At 44.2% G+C, this 16,563-nt stretch overlaps 1 protein-coding gene across 1 annotated transcript in view; it reads left to right on the forward strand.

The window, feature by feature from the left end:
* The window catches only part of NAGA (alpha-N-acetylgalactosaminidase), a 738,125-nt gene extending 727,899 nt beyond the window's left edge, over positions 1-10,226 (forward strand). Inside the window, exon 9 of the mRNA XM_078640564.1 lies at positions 8,921-10,226. Within this exon, the coding sequence (XP_078496690.1) occupies positions 8,921-9,037 (117 nt within the window). The 3' untranslated portion in view covers positions 9,038-10,226. The remainder of the gene's footprint in view (positions 1-8,920) is intronic.
* Positions 10,227-16,563: the final 6,337 nt, after the last annotated feature.

Genomic DNA, 16,563 nt, shown 5'->3' on the forward strand with positions numbered 1-16,563 from the left:
AATTGCCACACCATTTCGTTTCCCGTCCCCAGGAGCATAAAAAACTTCTCCTTCCCAACCTCTTTTAAGTTTGACAGATTCAACCTGAGACAAATGAGTTTCTTGTAAAAAAGCAAAGTCTACGTTCAATTTAGCAAGGTGCGTTAAAATTCTTTGTCGCTTAATAGGAGAATGAAGACCTTTAATGTTCCACGTAACAATCCGAACAGACATCAAACATAAGAAAACCAGAACCAATCACAAATGCGAAGATCAAATGGGAAAGACCAAAAGGCGTGAAAGAGCATAATGATTAAAGAGAAACATGGGAGAAATAGCACAAGGAAACGGGAGAAAAAACACGCAAACAAACGCACTGCAAATTGAAATAAGAAGGTGAGAAGTGTAAAAAAGGGAAAAAGAGAGATCGAAGTTGTAAAGTAGGATGAGGGGGAGCATAATCCACAACAACAGTGGAGAAAAAGATGATCGGGTGAAGGTAATAGTAGAAAGGCAAAAGAAAAAGAACAAAGAACGACACCGGAGAGAAAAGAGAAACGAGGTAAAAGAGAGGAAGGAATGGAAGTGAACATCAGTAACAGGGTAAAGATCAATAAAAAGGAAAACATACCTACAAACTGGGGTAGGTAAATGAAGAGGATCAGGAACAAAAATGAGGACGTAGGGAGGGAGGGGTGGAACCACATCGAACAGGCTGGACCTCCAAGGTCAGCGAGACGCACAACCGAAGGAACCCACGGAACGAGGTGATAAGTCTGCGGAAGACATAAGGAAATGAAAACGTTAAAATGTCAAACAATGGACAATGGAAAAACCAACATAGTCGAAGTCAACAAACCAATAAGAAATAACAATTAAAATGACAGTATTATCAGAAGAGAGATAGCAAGAGAAAAGTCAGGAAAAAGGAATGCAAAAGAAGCAAGATAACAACCAGAGTGGAGCAGAAAAGCTACAGTAAGACCTCAAAAAGTATGATGATAGAAGGAATAAGCACCAAGCAAAAAGAGTACAGGGGAAGCAAATAGTAACAGTAAAGAAGAATGAAAACAGAAGAATCAAGGAGGAAAAGAAGAGGAAGGCTCAGAAAGATCCATGGCAGGTGATCTGCAGGAGTTCAGGAGGCTGCGAAGGCGAACTGGATCCTCGTAGGTCGTCGTCTTGTTGTTGTATGTGACCTTAAAAAGGCATGGATGAAAGAGACCGTATCTGGCCCTGATGGAGCGAAGGTCAGGTCACATGTCCAAAACAGCTTTGCGTCGAGCTGCCGTGGCTTTAGCGTAGTTCTGCGCAAAAAATAAGGAAGAGCCAGACCAGGTGAGTCGAGGGGAAGCTCTAGCAGCTGAAAGAACCTTCAAGAGATCTGTATATTCCAAAAAGTACATGATAACACCCCTCGGTCTGGAAGTAGGAGAGGAAGATGATGGAGGTCTGCCCAGTCTGTGCGAACGTTGGATATTAAGCACGGTACCTTCTGGCAAGTGGAGTAACTTTGGTAAAAAGGACCTGAAAAATGTGATGGGGTCAGACCCCTCGCAGCCCTCCACAAGGCCGTAGATACGCAGATTGTTGCGCCGATTGCGATTCTCAAGTTTCTCCACCTGACGCTGAAGGGACAAAACCTGTGAAGACAAGTGTGACGTTTTGGAGGAAGATTCTTGAAGTGAGGAAACACTTCGTTCCACGGAGGTGACCCTCGCTTCCATTTGTGACCAATTGTCTGTAAGTACCTGTAGCTTAGCATTGGTGTCCTCCATAAATGAACGAAGAGCCCTGATTTCGTCCAGTAAAAGTTCCACAGAAACGGAGGATAATGGTTTAGGCGGGGAGGGAGGGTCTTTTTTTAATCGTTTAGATGTGGCTTTTCCGGAGGTTGGTAAGGAGGATTCCATTGCAGGAGATGCGTCTGGAGCAAGAGACTGTTGGGAAGCCTCAAATTGAGCACATTTTGAAAATATCTTGGAGTTTTTAAGCAAACCGCGATTCAAGTTGGTAGAAGTCAAGTGCTGCTTAGGTCTGCCCATGCGAAAGCGAGAAAAAGGAAGTGATGAGGAATCCAAGGCAGGATGAGGCAGTGTTGAAGAAGGCAGCACATAAAACAGAAAAAAGAAAGGCGTTAAAACTGCAATGCCATTGAAAAAGTTGGCAAATTATGTAAAAGTGAAGGAGGCACAGGAAAACGCCATCTGCAGGAACCATGAAACACAGTGCAAACACATTTAGCAAGGCGTTAATGGAAAAGAAGAAAAATCGTGGAGATGCCTAAAATGGCCGCCGAACAACTAAAGCAGAGCCGTCTTGGTCAAAGGATGCATCCAAAGTCACTGCAGTGAAAGAAATGCCCATAGAAAGATGCCCATGTGAAAAAGAGTCATGACAAGGGCATGAGAAGGCTTAAAATGCCTGAATAAGTCATCGGAGGGAGAATGCAGCCAGGAGCCACGGCACTACAGATGAGGACAAAATGGCGGTCGCGGCCGTTGGAGAGCTGCAACCGTACTTACTCCGTCAGGAAAGTGTTAAAAGGGAGCCTCAGCGATAGCGAGGGAGAGCCAGAAACATGCCCGCCACCTTCCGGTAAACGAAATCAGGACCGGAGAAGGTGAGGCTCGCCGTGTAGCGCGGGTTCCGACGGTCGATGCGGAGCGCTCACAAGGAAGCCGCCATGCTCCTCGGGCGCCAAGCCACGCCCCCCTGCGCAATAGATCTTCAGGATGCATAATTTCACATTCCTATCATTACGAAATAAAGGAAATTTCTAAGATTTCTCTTAGCAAGTTCAACCAGCTCAAAGTTCTTCTGTTCGGCCTCAAGTTGGTTCTGCACACCTTTTCAAAGTGCATGGCAGTGGTGGCTGCATACCTGCCAAAACTGAAGATTGTCCTCTACCCTTTTCTGATGATTGCATAATAAAGGCATAGTTTCCAGATAAAGTGAGGAAACATTTTCATACGACAGTAAACATCTTGCAGAACATGGGGATAAAAATTAACTTCCAGAAGTCACAATATTCACAGTACTAAATATTCACTATTTAGGAAGGACATGCAACATTTTCTTCGGAGGAATGACTAGAATCTGTCCAACTGAAATGTTGCAGTCTGAACCACAAACTCTATCCAACAGCACGTCAAATCTTCTCATTACTGGGATCAATTGCATCATGCATTTTTCTAACATCGAATGCCAGGCTCCATATCAGGCTGTTAAAACAATGCCTGGAGGATCAATGGAACCGGAAATCAGGAAGCTGGGAGAACTGGTTAACATTATCCCATCAAGCCATACAATCATACCCACGTTGGGGCAAATCAACAGGCCTTGTGAAAAGGCTCCCCTTTCATCAAGACATGCCTTTGCAGACTATGGTAACAGGTTCATCCCTTATAGGATGGGATGCTCACATAGATTATCTCCAGGTGCAAGGGACATTGACGAAGAAAGAAAAATCCTATCACATCAACCTCTTGAAGTAATTCTAGTTCTAACATTATTCCTACCTTCACTCAAAACAAATTCACTTCTTTTTCAGGCGAACAATACAACTACAATGTGTTACTAGAACAAGCAGGGAGGAACACATTCAAGAATATTGTCTCTGGAAGATCGTAGCATTTGCAATAGGCTGCTGGCATAGATGATGATCCAAGAAAGAATGATTCTGATTCCTACCTTCACTCAAAACAAAATCACTTCTTTTTCAGGCGAACAATACAACTACAATGTGTTACTAGAACAAGCAGGGAGGAACACATTCAAGAATATTGTCTCTGGAAGATCGTAGCATTTGCAATAGGCTGCTGGCATAGATGATGATCCAAGAAAGAATGATTCTGATGATCAAGGAATGGCATTAGCAGGGGTGCTTCACAGATCTTCTTCACCTTTCAGAGAGACCACATAGGAGACTCCTGTGCAGACTGGACCTTCTCTACAAGTTTGGGGCCAGATCCTACATCCCAACCTACCATTGATGAACTTACTGGCTTGGCTCCTGAATTCTTGAAATACAGACAATTAGATCTTCTGTAAGATTGTATGTATATCTTAAAAGAGCCAAAGATACCCTACTCCAAACCATCGTATTTCATTAAGTGGAAGCCATTCTGCATTGGGTATGGAAAAGATTCTGCATCTGATGTATGCGGAATAACCATAACTTCGTTACATGCCAAGAGGAGGTGGTTATTCCATAGTCTGTGCACCTGACAAGATCTGGCCGTTCCCTTTTCCCCATCAAAGTTGATCTTGCAGCAGCTACTGCACTCATGAAATCTCCTTCACAAACTTTTTTCTTCAAGGTAGCTGTAGTGAAGGATTTCATAGAAAGTATTAAGTACTTTTTCCCTCGAATTCGGGACCCTTCTGTACTATGGGAATTGAATACGGTACTCCCTAATCTAATGGGTCCTCCATTTAGAACCTATAAACAAAGCGACTCTGCAACATTTATTATGGAAGACAGCCTTCCTTGCAGCCATTACGCCTGTATGCAGAGGCCGCAAACTTCTGGCCTTTTGCTCAAATTAGCCTTAGACAGTCATTCATAAGAATAGGGTTGTTATGAGAACTCACTCTTCCTTTCTTCTGGAGGTATTGTATGATTTTCATGTAAATCAGAGAATCTCTTTACAAACCTTCTTACCAAATCCATCCAATCCAGTGGAAAGAGTCCTTCATACATTAGATGTCAAAAGAGTATTAAAGTTATATCTTGATAAGACAAAAGAAATCAGACAATCTGATCACCAATTTGTAAACTGCAGTCCTCTTAGGGCTGGTTTCTCCACTTCAAAACAATCCATTTCCAGGTGGGTTGTCTCATGCATTATTATCTATTATGTTACCAATTGGTGAATAAATCCCTCTGTAGTAAACCTCGAAGTCATTCAACTAAGAGAAAAGCAGGAACTGTGGCTCTGTTAAGAAACATATGTGTAGGACTTAGCCTGCTCTGCAGGTCACCCCACATGTTTTGCCTCCCCCCTCCTGTTCTCTGAACATGTTTTTGTTGACTTTTAGGAATCTATGCACTTTACCACTGCTAACCAGTGCTAAAGTGCTTGTGCTCTCCCCAGAACATGGAACAGCTTACACCTGATTGGCACATTTAATTTACTTGTAAGTCCCTCTTATATGGTAATGGGGGTACTCGGGGCCTGTAAATTAAATGGTACTAGTTGCAGCAGCACTTATTGTGCCAACCACTAAACGTAGCCTTTTAAAACATGTTTTATGCCTGCCATTGCAGTCTACATTTCCATTTTGCACTGCCAATTTGACCAGGCAAAATAAACCTTTTGCCAGACATAAACCTTCGTTTTAATGCATATAAGCCACCCCTAAAGTAAGTGCTAAACAATCTAAAGCGCATGACTTATTGTATTTAAACATTAGGACATATGCTTTTATGTTTTACATATCCTGTTAGTGAAGAGCTTCTAAATTCCTTTTTCACTATTGTGAGTCCTACCTCTCTCATTGGATAACATTGAGTTACCTTATTACATTTAAGAAGTGCTAACATTTGATTTGGAGCAGGTAAACATTTATTGTTGAGACTCAAATTAATTGTAATTTAAAATCCTCTTTATTGGTAAAGTCGGATTTTAAATGAACATTTTTAAAATGCCACTTTTAGTAATTTGCCATTTGTCTGCCCTAAACTTTCTGAGGCCTTCTAGGAGTTTCCAGCAGCTTAAGCTTGTTAATTGCTCCCCATCAAGAATGTGTATTGGGCCCAGGCAGTGTACAATAGGACCTGGGTGTAGCTGGGAGAGAGCCATCTTGCAATGATGGGAGAGGAGGAGCTGGTCCATGCCCCACTAACATTTCAAAGGGCTGCCTCTGGCGCACTCACAAAGGAACTTGATACCTGCCTTTTGTCACCCTAGACCTTTCTGGAGCCTGGTGAAGGGAAGAAATTGAAAGGAAGAAACTTTCCCAAACCAGATGTATAGGTGGTTAGAGGTTAGAAGATGCCCACGACTTCAAAGGGTGGTACCCCTTATAAATATTGGACCTACTGAGCTACTCATCAGTACACTCCTGGGCCTGTGGAAGACTTCAGAAGGAATGCCTTGTACAGAGGACTGCCATGCCCTTTGAGGCCTGCCTTGTTTCTCAGGGGCTGCCCTGCGTCTACCAGAGGACTGCCATGCTGCTTGATGCACGTCTTGTTCTTCAGAGGGCAGCGCTGCTGCTTGAGGTCTGACTTGCTGCTTGAAGAAGAGAGTATCATCTACTAACCAAAGACAACCAGACTGACTCCAAGAGCCAGTTGGCTGACCTCCTTTTCTGAGCTACAGGTACACAACAAGCTTCAGAGGCCTCTCTGCAACGGCCCAGCTGACCTGCTGCAACTGAACCTGCCTAGACCTGCAAGTCGACCTGCCTGAGCCCTGTTGACCTCTGCTGGAGTGAGTTCCTGATCCGCAAGAGGTGCCTCCCCAGGTCCTGAACCCATGGCTGGCATCGGTTGAGCTCCTCCTGTGAAATCATGAGATTTAGAATCACTTTGCTGGACTTTGAGATGGTAACTGTTTCAGCAGGACTAACCCAGTACCTGTGTCCGGCCCACACTCCATTGCAGCCTGCTTGAACTTGTGGCTTTGCCCTGGTGTAGCGCGATCAGATACCTACAGTTGGTGCTTTCTTCTTGGCGCTATCTTTACTTGAACCTTTAAAATTGCATATCTTCTGTTCTACTGGTTGGATTTCTGTTATTTTGGTCTCATTTTTTTTTAATTTATACTATTTTTTTAATTGGGTTGGGATTTCTATTGTGCTGTGCTTCCACTTTATTACTGTTTGTGTGGTGCATACATACTTCACACTTTGCCTCTAAGTTAAGACTGACAGCTTTTGTGCCAAGCTACTAGATAGTTGAGCAAAGGTCAATTTAGTGACTTTTGTTGTTCACTCTCACAAGGACTTTGGTTATTGCTTGAGAAGGGTTTTCCAGGCCTCTTAATCACAGAATGCGAAAGCTAGGAACTAATCGTACCCATATCAAGAACTCTAACCTACAGGATCATTAAAGATAAGAAGAAGAGACACCTAGCCACCAAATCGTGGCATGTTTTATCATTGGTGTCTCTTCTCACCTAGGTAGGTCACTGCCACCCTTGTGAGCTCAACCGAATCTGAGAGCTGTATAATTATCTGGACTATTGCAGAGGTCCAGTTCAGACTAAACTTTGTTTATTCGACCGGTCTTATATTATGATTAAAAATAATTCTCCAAGGTGCTCAGTGGAAATCTGATGATTCCTGCATCCCTTGTGCGCCAACATGTTTCGGCTGAATACAGAAATGCCCTATGGGACTCAGCCATCTTCAGGGCTCCTAGACCTACTTACCTACCTTTCTCTAGATATAGAGATGCATGTGAAAAAGGGGGAATAAGGCTTCCCTGCCTCATCAATGATGCAAAACCTTTTACATCTAGTGACTGTTTTAATTTATTTGGAAGGGTTTAAAATGAAACATAAATGAAATTTGGCCATTTCTGGCAATTTCTTAGGATGCTAAGCCTGTAGTCTATATAGATGTGCTTTTTGTCACTTACAGGAGCTTGCACATATATAAATATATATATATTGTAAAGAGCTCCGGGGTCTCGCGCGTGGGTGGGACAGTGCAGTGCTTATGACTTAAATGAAGATTCCCCTGGAAGAGAACTATGTATAACAACCCCATCAGAATTCAGTTCATCCCAAAAAACATATTTTCATATATCAGTGAGTTAGGAGCCGTTAGAGATTTTTCTACATCTTCCATTTCATCAATATCATTTACAGATGGTATTTGATTGCTGGAGGCATCACTCCTGGTGGAGCCGTTAGTAGAAGATATCAGTTGCTGTAATTTATTAACGCTAATATTTGATAACCTTTGGCAGAGTTCCTCATAAAAAGCCCCTAACATTGTGGCCCTCATCTTTAGACCCATTCTGTTTTGAGGAATCCTTCATTGCCATTCGTGTCACACTGAGGTAATATTTATAGATAGCATTCACACTGAGGTAAGTAGTTGTATCTCTTCATGACGTAGGGTGGATCATTTTCATGTAGGAGTGTTGTTCTTTGGCGTCAACGGTTTCAGGAGCTCCCTATATGTATCTGTCACACTAAAGGGAGACGTAATCATCTACATCACTTCCTCAGCTGTTCATGGCATGGTGAGTTATACCTTGAGATCTCGTCTAGGGGGCTTAGGCCGCTTCTGTGTCAGAAGACATACTGTTATCACTTCTTTGTTTCAAGGCCTTCTGATGTTAGATGGCCTAGAGTTGTCACATCCTGGTCACATAGCCCTCTGAGTCACGGGTCATAAGTGACGTCACATCCTGGTAATATGGCCTTTATGGTTCAGGGCTCGTGAGCGGCATCACACCCTGGTTACATTACCTAGATGTGATGTTCTTTCCTGGGCATGTGATCTGGACGAAAAATCACTCCTCTGGACCGGGCCCGGGGCCCTTTAAGTCCTGTGTCCAGAAGTGATGTTATTTTGAGGGTGTGGCACTTTTCCTCTTTAGGGTGATGCCGGTGATCGAAAGTATCCTGGCGTTTTGCTGGTTCCCAGCTATTGGTAGCACCTAAAAGAAGCCAGGGTGCATGAAGATAGTTTCATCAAGATAGCTTTATTGGATGTAGCGAATGAGTTCATGGTGCAGTGCCAAGAGAAGGATAGCTAAAGGGAGACACCCAGGGGTAAGAGTGTAAACAAAAGTGAGATATGGATGCAAGTACAGGAGTGACGCATTTAAAAGTGCAAAAGGAGGTGAGTCAAGAGCAGGCTAATGAGGAGGGTAAGGGAATGAGTGCTGTGTAAGTCACGGGCAATTTGTATGGTTCTTGAAATACCTTGCCAGACTGACCCTTGATTGGCTTATCTTGTCTCTCTCCCCCTACAGGCAACAGATGTGTATGCAGGACACCTAATTCGCGGACTGACCACCAACACGGTCTTCACAGTGGCAATCGACCCCTCTGGCGTAGTGATGTGGCACCTCATTCCCCACTTCTACTGACCCCTCACCATGGGGAGGAGGTGCATGCCCGCTGAGGTGTCCTCGGAGGAAACTCAAGCAGAGTGTGTTGTGGTAATGCTGCTGTGTCAGACACCCTTATGTAGGCATGGTGAGAAGTGACAACAAGTGTGGAGTGGAGGGTAGCAAAGATGACGGACACTACCAACGGCTCCCTCCCTGCTTTCCAGGAGTTTCTACCACAGCCGCCTCTCACGACGCAGTCATGTTTCAGTGAGAATACACGTGGGATTGGTTACTTGCGGCTTCTGGGAAGAAAAGCAGGCCAAGCGAGCAACAGTTTCCTGTAACGCTAGTTTGTCACTGTCACTGTGACATTATCATGTGACTTGGCTGAAACGTGATACTACTTCGATGGGATCGTTCTAGTCACAATTTCCTCCCCATATCAATACCTAGGTGTATTCTGATTTGTCTACAACTGCTCTCCAAGAACCAAGGCTCTGTGGGTTGCGAGCAGAGGGCACACTATTTCTTTTGTTTTATACCCGTCCATTGCAGTGCCTCACATAGGATTCCAATAATTTTTGAAAATTGAGATGCGTCCGCAGCAGAATAAGTTGACGCTTGCACGGATAATGCAACATGACCGGACACTCACATGATACAACCTTAACTCACCACAGGAAGGATAACTTAATAGACATGTATGATATCTTGAACTAACCAACTGAGACATTGCACTTAAGTGCCCAATAACTGTACAAATGATGCGCAAAAATAGGAGAGTGCAGTTAAACAAGATGCGCACACATTAATTCGCTGTGATGACGCAGCTAAGCTCGTTTGGGACACCACTCATAGAATTCGTAACAGCCCCCGAAGGAGCATCCGACCGACTAGTTTGGCATGGCGAGTTGGAGGATAGCGCCTTCACACCCATAACACAGCATTGCAGGTCAGCAGTCGCCGGATGTGTTACTTCTTCCTGTGCTACGGAAATTAACCGTTTGTGGGACCTGCGGCTTTCAACACCGGAGGAGTGGGCGCGCGGCACTACCTTCACCCAGGAGGTCCTCAGTAGTGCTTGAAAGATATTGTCTTTTAAACGACAGACTTTGCACCTGTTGAGATCGAGATGCATAAAGTGTCCACAGGGAAAGGGTGGGGGTTGGGAGAGTTTATTTTTTTCTTTCTGGAATAGAAAAATACAGAATTGAGACTATTTTCGTAATTTTGGTGTTGGCTATGAAATTTGTTTGAGTTGAGTGTAAGACGGAGGGGCCTGTTTTAGACAATGGGAGGTGGCGGTCTTTAAACATCTACAATTGGTGATTATCTTAGTTCCTTCTCTGAGTTTATCAGCCTAATTTCTCAGGCCAGACCACAGTTTTTGGGTCTCGCTTGAGGCAGCGCATGCGCTGCTCTGGCGAGACTTTTAATAAGTGGGCTTCAAAAATCCGACCACACACTTTTTGTGTGGACTAAAGCGTGCGGTTACGCGCACGGTTACGCGCACAGGCGCTATCTGGCTTCCTTCTCTCTTGTCATGGCTCATTAAGCGCATCGCTTGCGAGCACCATTACACTTGCGGGACGCTGCAGCTGCTTTCACTTTTGCCGACGTGCGCGCCCGCGCGCACCACTCGCGTGCTTTTTTATAATTTCTTTTTAGCGCGCGTGCACACAAAAGACCCGGGCTTGTTTTTTAATGCGCATTGGTAAAATAGTGAGCCGTCCATGCAATGCAATAATGTCCTCTTTGTGAAATGCATTTCAATACTGGTGCCTCAGACCAGACCGCCACTATCCTTCCCTCACACCCACCCTGCGCAAATTCAATTCAAGCCCTAGCAGAAATGTGTGCAAATGTCTCCCCGAAGTGCCGTCATGATCCCCACAGGCAGAGTCCACCAATCACACAGTATCCTTCTGTTTTTGTGCCCTTACATCACACAGGACTTCGTAGGGATCACGCACCCTGCCCTATCAATATACCAGCCCCCCCACTCCTGGCACAGTTGCTGCTCGCACATGAGATGGCTGCCGTGTACTCTTCATTAAGGCAGAGAAGATTCCTACGAGCACATACATGGCCTTTTGTGATTCATGACGTGCCCTCACACAGACAACCACAGGGTATGTGTAAGTGCACACTAGCCACAAACTCTACTACACCACTGCGGTCTCACTCATCCACCTCCATCGAATTCACACTGGGATCGATTGTCTCCACCCTACCTCATCCTCTCTCCAAACATTCTAATGACCCATACTAGTGTGTATATCTACCTCTGCCTCTTCTGTGATCTGTCGTCCTTTTTCACACAGAAGGAAAGTTACACCCCCTCCCATCCTCCTATTCCCTCAGTTTACAATAGTTTCTAACGAGTTCTGCTGTCTTTATCGATAGCTGTGAAGGCCGCAGAATGAGCGCCTACTCCCGACTTCCCAACATTAAAAACGACTGATCTTGGGCAAAACTCTATCTTTTTGTGTCTCATTATTCTTATCTACCGAAGCCTGCATCATTTTAATCTCGTTCATAGGCTCGCTCCAGGCTCAATTTAATAACAGCACGTTTACATACTTCAAGTTTTCTATGCGCCATTTACTTCTCTGCTCGAATGACTCCTCAATCTTTTCAAACTATAGTGTGCCTGATCTCCCTCGCGTCAGCCCAATGCATAAATCGTATGCATACCTGCTGTAGAACTTTAGTACCATGCATGCATCTCCTGCCATTTGCCACTGTGTGCCCCTGCGTACTCTTCCCACAGACAGTGGCACAATCGTTCTCCAGCAGGCACACTGGCACCGTTCACCACCTTTGAGCAAACACCGTGGCACAGAGAGCACAGTATTACAGCTTATCCTTCTCGCGCAGACACTGTTACACAGGATACCACCCTCGTGCAGTCACAAAATCCCAGCTTACCCCGTTCGTGCCAGCACATTGAAACATCTCATTAACCTCACGCAGGTTCAGAGGCACATCTATGCTTGTGCACTCGCAGTACCACAATTGACTACGCTCATGCAGACACAGTGGCATATCTCACCTTCCTCGTGCAAAGTGATACAGGTGACCACTCTCTCGCGGCCACAGTGACATGCCTAAAATGCCTGCCTACACCCCGCAGAGAGAGGCCTGATCCTGTGCCCAAGCGGCAGTGCCAGCCAGCTCAATTATACCACAACTTCTACTTTTTAGCACAGTTGAGTTGCCCTGCTCTTCCATGCACACCTGGAGATATTTACCCAATCCTCGAAGCAGCCTACATGCAGCCCATGTCTCCCCTTATTGCGAGGCCTTCAAGGGATGTCTGGAGGGCGAGTGTGTTATATGAAGATTTGTGGATGTGTAGCTACACTTTAAATGCCTCATGGGTAGCCGCATCTGATTGTTAAACGCAGCACTGAGATGGTTGTACCGCCTGACCCACAATAGAAGATTGGCCAAGATTAACTCCCCATGCACCCTGGTACAGTCTCGTAAACACGCCCCTCAGCAATGGCGGTCTCCAGCCTCCCCAATACTTTATTAACCTCACCGGAAAGCTCGCCCAAGCTAATTAAGTAAATGCTTGTTATATGTCCCTCTTGTGACTTATGCCAGTACCTGCGAAACCTGTACAAACAACACTTGCTAAATGAGTGTAGGACTGACATCACAGGGAAGGGCGTTTATGGATTTTAAACCCTTATCTCTCAGTGTCCCATAAGCACTGACTGCTTCTGCTACTCGCACGAGCCTCTCAGTTTGACAGCTCAGTTCTATTCTGATTTGCCGCTGTTAGTTTTCTGCAGATTTAAATCATATGCTTCTAATTTCTGTCTCAGTGAAAAGCAAAGTACACCTGGCAAAAGGCGAATTTAATGTTTTCCCTAACCACAGCTGTCACGTAGTTAATTGGTTGGAAAGCCTACACAGTTTCCACTCCACACCTTTACTCTATGCAGGAGTCCAATTACGAAGCACTGGCAGCAGCCAAGTCGAGAGTAGATGGGGAAAACAATGTTGGTGTCATTAACTTTCACTCAATGTGCTCCCTAGGTTCAGGTTTTTGTGTTTTTTATTTATTTAAAGTAAATGGCATCAAGACATTCATTTCACAATACACATCACTTTATGAAAGTGCACCCAGCTGACTTTTTTTTGTATTCCCGCTAAACTCCACCCCTTCTGCTCCTTAATCTATTTTAATGGCCAAGCAGTAATTGAAACAAGCATTGGCATAGCCAATGGGTCTCGCCTTTGGGACCTTATAAGTATTTATGTAAAGCAGCGCATGCTGAATATGTAACAAAAACTATTACATCAGCACATAATAATGCAAAAGCCCTGTTAAAATTAGTTGGGGATCTCTCGGGAGCAACTTGTCAACCGATACCCCCGATACTTGATGAAGCACACTGTGAAGTTTGGCGAAGTTTTTCATCAAAAAAGTAGAAAAGATCTATGCAGAACTTGAGACGGCAACTATCAATACGGAACAGCACATAATGAACTCATCCTCTACTCTAGACTGTAACAACCCAGTCAGGCCCCCTGATTCGGCTTCTACTATGAAAATAACAAACTGGCAACCCTTAGACCCTTTCCCCCAGATGCATCAAGCATCCATTTTGCGATTCCTTATTAGCGAAAAAAAAGGAATTGCTAATAAGGAATAGCAAAATGCTATGCAAGAAGAAATCACATTAAAAATAGCGATTTCTTAAAATTCCTTAATTGCGAGTCGCAATTAAGGAATACCTCCCCATTCATTCCTATGGGCCTAGAGGCCCATAGGAATGAATGGGAAGACATTCTCAATTTGCGATTCGCAAATGAGAATGCGATTTCAAGGGTGCAGGGGTGTCCAAAGGACACCCTGTGCACCCCTGAAATTGATCTGTGCACATATGTTGTGCACACACATGCCCCTAGGGCATGTGTGTGCGCAACATGAAACTTTGAAAAATGCACTTTAGTGCATTTTTCAACGTTTTTGCAAATTACCATGAAGTTGAACTTCATGGTAATTTGCGAGCCCTATTAGCGAAATCGCTATTTTTTAAACTTTCATGCATTGCATTTAAGGAATCTCAATTTGAGATTCCTTAAATGCAAGTAATCTCAATTTAGCGAATTCTTAATTTGCAATTTTTGCATTTGGGATGATGCATCCCAAATGTCAAAATACCGGTTGCAAAGGGGCAGATTCTGAGAATCTGCCCCTTTGCGAGCGGATTTTACCTTGATGCATTTGGGCCTTTGTCTTTTAATGTTATTCTAAACAGTCTTAAATCAGGCTCCCCTAACGACCCACTTCCAGTCAATATTTTTCAAAAACTAAATTCCTCCTCATTAAAGATTGTTATGGAGTTACTTAATGCCTCATTAAAGGAAGCCATCTTACCAGTAGAATGGAAACACGCAATGGTTCTTCCCCTTTTGAAGAAACCAAATGCGGATCCAGCTAAGCCTTCTAACTTCCGCCCAATTTCCTTACTCCCTGTTTTTTCTATGATCCTGGAAAAACACGTTAACGAACAGCTTACACAGTTTGTGGAATCTAGTAACATCTTACACTGGTCCCAATCAGGCTTTAGAGCCGGATACTCCGCAGAGGCTACTCTCTTAGGAGTCACAGAAACAATATGCCAGCATCTGGATAAAGGGGAAACTGTGGCACTCATCCTATTAGACCTGAGTGCCACCTTTGACACAGTGTTTCATCTTACCCTTTTAAAGCACTCCAGTCCCTGGGGATTGCTGGCTCAGCTCTGAATTGGATAAAAAAACTTCCTTACCGATAGGACTTTTCATGTCTTTTCCCCATCGGCTTGCTCCAAGACCTATGCATCTCCTTATGGAGTACCACAGGGCTCAGTTCTCAGCCCCATGTTATTCAATCTCTACGTCAGCCCTTTGGCTACCATAGCGGTAGAGTCTGGGCTGCTGATCTTCTCTTATGCGGATGACACCCAGCTTCTCTTTTCACTATCCGCCAATGAAAACTCCAGAGTTTTATCCTTACAGGTAGGGCTGTATAAAATGGCCAGCTGGATGCACACTAACTGGTTAAAGCTAAATGGGGGAAAGACAGAGGTCTTTGTCATGGGGAAAGATAAAGATCTCTGGGGCTCGCACCACTGGCCGCCAGAAATGGGTGAACTTCCTAAACTGGTGCAATCTGGGGCATAGTGATTGATGATCAGCTGTCTATGAAACAGCAAGTAGCTAAGACAACATCTATCTTCTTCACTATTCTTAAATGGCTCCGTAAGATACTATGGATGCTGCCCGAATCCACTCAAAGAATGGTTATCCAGGCCCTAATCATGTTGAGGCTGGACTGTGGCAACATCCTTTATCTAGGAGCGAATAGGGAGTTAGGACGCAAGCTGCAGGTGGTACAGAATTCCGCGGCCAGGTTACTTTGTCCTGTACCCAAAACATCCTCCTTCACAGGCACTCTTCATGACCTTCACTGGCTCAGGATTGAGCACGGGACTAAATTTAAGGCCTTATGCTATATGCATAAGATTAAACTAAGCGCAGCACCCCATTACCTATGCTCCCTACCGCAGACATAACTTCCTACTCGTCTACTCTGTTCCTCATCCCAAGCCAATTTCCTAGTTCCCAGATTTAAACTATGGGCGGACGTTCCTTCTCCTATCTGGCCCCAATGTTGTGGAACTCACTACCCTCTTCACTCCGCCATGAAGTCGGCCACAAAAGCTTCCACAAAGGCCTTAAGACCTGGCTATTCAACCAGTAAATGCTGTCTTCTCTGTTTGCAATTTGTCCTGGGCGTCGGGAAACCTCTGGGTAGCTGTACGCCTTAGAAATGTAATTTAGTAATAATAATAATAGTTACGCAGCACAATATCCTTACTGCAACAACATTAACTGTTGCATGGCTAAACACTTATAAGGTCCCAAAGGCGAGACCTATTGGCTGTGCCAATGCTTGTTCTGATGGCGACACAACACCACTTGCTCCTCCATTGAGAAAACAAATTACCCTGAGGAGCGTCTCTCTTTACTCCTTTGCTTCCTTTCTGCTAAAGAGGCCTCATTGGGATCTTGGAATTACTTCATAGATACAAATATCTCCACCTTCGTGGAGGATCCCAAACACATTTATTACATAGAAAATAGGTCTAAATAAAGCAAAAAAAGTCTATGCAAAGACATAATTTGCTTTTCTTTCTTTCTTTTACTAAACTACATACGAAATATTGTTAGAGAATGAAAACGAATTTAAAGCATATATGTTACCATTCTCTAACTTAGGCACAGCTTGTGGTGTAGATTTGTTTTATTGTTGGATGCAGCACAAGTGTTCTCTTAACACTATAAGTAATGGTGGTTGAAGAAAAGGAGGAATTGCCAACTGTCAGGCCAGTTTTTCATCACAAGATCTGTGTTGCATTCAGATGCAATAAATACATGTGCCTCTGTGTGCGATCCTCTTCCCCCCCGAACACTTTTTACGAAGGAAATAGCTCTTCTCCAGCATTGGATCTCTCACGGATTCACATGCTTATATCATTCCTAGTCTTCAATGTACG

This window comes from Lissotriton helveticus, chromosome 1_1 (assembly GCF_964261635.1).
Source record: "Lissotriton helveticus chromosome 1_1, aLisHel1.1, whole genome shotgun sequence".
Classification (NCBI taxonomy): Eukaryota; Metazoa; Chordata; class Amphibia; order Caudata; family Salamandridae; genus Lissotriton; species Lissotriton helveticus.